The following is a 2,421-nucleotide window of genomic DNA, read 5'->3' as shown; positions in this document are numbered from 1 at the left end:
TCAGCACAGCTTTGGTCCGCGAGGCAGCCAATCAGATAGCTGAGTTTGCCATAGGGGTGGGACTTCCTCCGCAGCGCGCACGAGTACGTGTGTGGAGGTCCCGCCCCGGAACTGCGGTTGCTTCTGCAGCTGAGGTACAGCGGCGGTTTCTGAGGCTCCTGACCGGCGACCAACGGAGCTGCCGTGGCGTCTTCACACGGTGAGTACCAAAACGAGCGGGGCTGGAGCGGACCCTGGAGAGGGGCTGAGGCCAGGAACCCGGGTTCCTATTCGCAGGTCTCTCTGGGCCGGTGGGTTCCCGGGTCCAGAGAGGGCGCCCGCCGGCCCAAGCCGTCCAACCGAGCTGCGTGCCATGGTCCCCGCGCCTTGGGCTCCTTGTCTGGGCATCAGGGCCTGACGGCCTCGGCTTCTCGGTTTCGTGCGCGCGTTCGTGCCTGAGACAAAGCGAGAGCGCCGCGCGAGACCGGCGTCACGAGGAAACAGAGGCCCTTCTACTCTGCCTGACGCTCCCCGTGTCCTCGCCCGGTTCCTCGCGTGGCACCCCCCGCCCTCTCCTCGCTGAACCCCGCGTGTTTTTTTTGCCATGGCGCAGCGGGTCTGGCGGGCACCGTGTGCGAACGTGCTCTTCTCGCCGGGCGCCATGCTCAGCGGTTTTTGACGTGCGTCACTTTTTCGTAGTGGCGTATAACGATTCTGTGGGACAAATGTCCTTGTTATTCCCATTATGCAGACGGGGAAATAGAGACTCAGAGATGGATACGTCCACCGCAGAGCCACAGCTGACGAGTGGTGGATCCGGATTTGAACCAAGATTTACCTTGGTCTTTTTCACGGAACGTGTTGTCTTCCTTCGGCTTTCTGAAAAGGAAAAACCTGGATCGAGTTCCACCCAAACGAGTTGGGCCTAAATGGCCTTTAAGCCACTTAAAATATGATGAAAAAGCTGGATGGGTTTTAAGACGCTTGGCAAAGGAAGGGATGGTAGAGCAGGCATTTGCTCTCTCAGGCAAGGCTTGAGAAGGAAGCAAGCGCAATACGCTTTTAATAAAGCTCACCCCTCCTGCCCCCACAAGAAAAACCCCTCAGATTCTTACTCTGCCTTCAGAACGGCTTATGTGTGGCAGGCTTCATCCTCCGTGCTTTACATAATTTCCTTTATTTACACAAAATATACAACTTAGATATTGTTAGGTACTCTTCCCCCTTTTTATAGATGAGAGCACTGAAGTTCAGAGAGGAGTGGGTGGCACTATCCAAGGTCACACACGCAGTAAGTGTTGAATTTGGAATTCAAACCAGGTCTAGCTCATACGTCTTTGTTCCATCACATGTGTACCCTGTGTTTCGGGCAAAGCTGTCTGTTCTGTGGTATTTCCTTCTTTGTTCTTCTCTAGGTAGGAGCAACTGTGTGATAGCCGTCTTTGTATCCTCAGTTCTTTGTAGGGCCTAGTTGCTTAGAAAATATTTGTTGCATCAGAACCCTCTGCTTCTCAGACACCAACCTAATAGAACATGTATCTCCTTTTCAGCAACCATGAAGTTGAAGGACACAAAATCAAGGCCAAAGGCATCAAACTATGGCAAATTTCAGACAAAGGGAATCAAAGTTGTGGGAAAATGGAAGGAAGTGAAGATTGACCCAAATATGTTTGCAGATGGACAGATGGATGATTTGGTATGCTTTGAGGAATTGACAGATTACCAGTTGGTCTCTCCTGCCAAGAATCCCTCGAGTCTCTTCTCAAAGGAGGCACCCAAGAGAAAGGCACAAGCTGTTTCAGAAGAAGAGGAGGAGGGAGAGTCTAGCTCACCAAAGAAAAAGATGAAGTTGAAGAAAAGTAAAAATGTAGCAACTGAAGGAACTAGTACCCAGAAAGAGGTTGAAGTCAAAGATTCTGAGCTGGAGGCCCAGGGAGATGGCATGGTTTGTGATGATCCGGAGGCTGGAGAGAAGACATCAGAAAACCTGGTCCAAACTGCTCCAAAAAAGAAGAAAAATAAAGGGAAAAAAGGTTTGGAGCCTTCTCAGAGCACTGCTGTTAAGGTGCCCAAAAAAGTGAAGACATGGATTCCTGAAGTTCATGATCAGAAGGCAGATGTGTCAGCTTGGAAGGACCTGTTTGTTCCCAGGCCGGTTCTCCGAGCACTCAGCTTTCTAGGCTTCTCTGCACCCACACCGATCCAAGCCCTGACCTTGGCACCTGCCATCCGTGACAGACTGGACATCCTTGGGGCTGCTGAGACAGGTAAGGGCAACTCCGGCCAAGGCAGGATTGCTTCTGGATTGAGCCCATAGCTACTAATAAGCCAGATAATTGGGAGAGAGAAGAATGTTGAGAACATAACCACAAAAGCAACGCTGAATAAAGGTGTTTAGAAGTCAGCCCCCTCTGGTTTGAAATATGCTTTTCCTGAATGGTA

The 2,421-nt window shown here is 51.2% G+C and overlaps 1 protein-coding gene across 1 annotated transcript in view; it reads left to right on the top strand.

Annotated features, from left to right (window-relative positions):
* The first annotated feature begins 107 nt into the window (after positions 1–107).
* Positions 108–2,421, top strand: part of DDX24 (DEAD-box helicase 24) — a 29,780-nt gene continuing 27,466 nt past the window's right edge. Inside the window, exons 1-2 of the mRNA XM_015144415.3 lie at positions 108–199; positions 1,530–2,246. Of these exons, the coding sequence (XP_014999901.3) occupies positions 1,535–2,246 (712 nt within the window). The 5' untranslated portion in view covers positions 108–199; positions 1,530–1,534. The remainder of the gene's footprint in view (positions 200–1,529; positions 2,247–2,421) is intronic.

This window comes from Macaca mulatta, chromosome 7 (assembly GCF_049350105.2).
Source record: "Macaca mulatta isolate MMU2019108-1 chromosome 7, T2T-MMU8v2.0, whole genome shotgun sequence".
Taxonomy (NCBI): Eukaryota; Metazoa; Chordata; class Mammalia; order Primates; family Cercopithecidae; genus Macaca; species Macaca mulatta.
The sequence above is the reverse complement of the archived record's forward strand: the minus strand, read 5'-3'. Positions and strand labels throughout refer to the sequence as shown.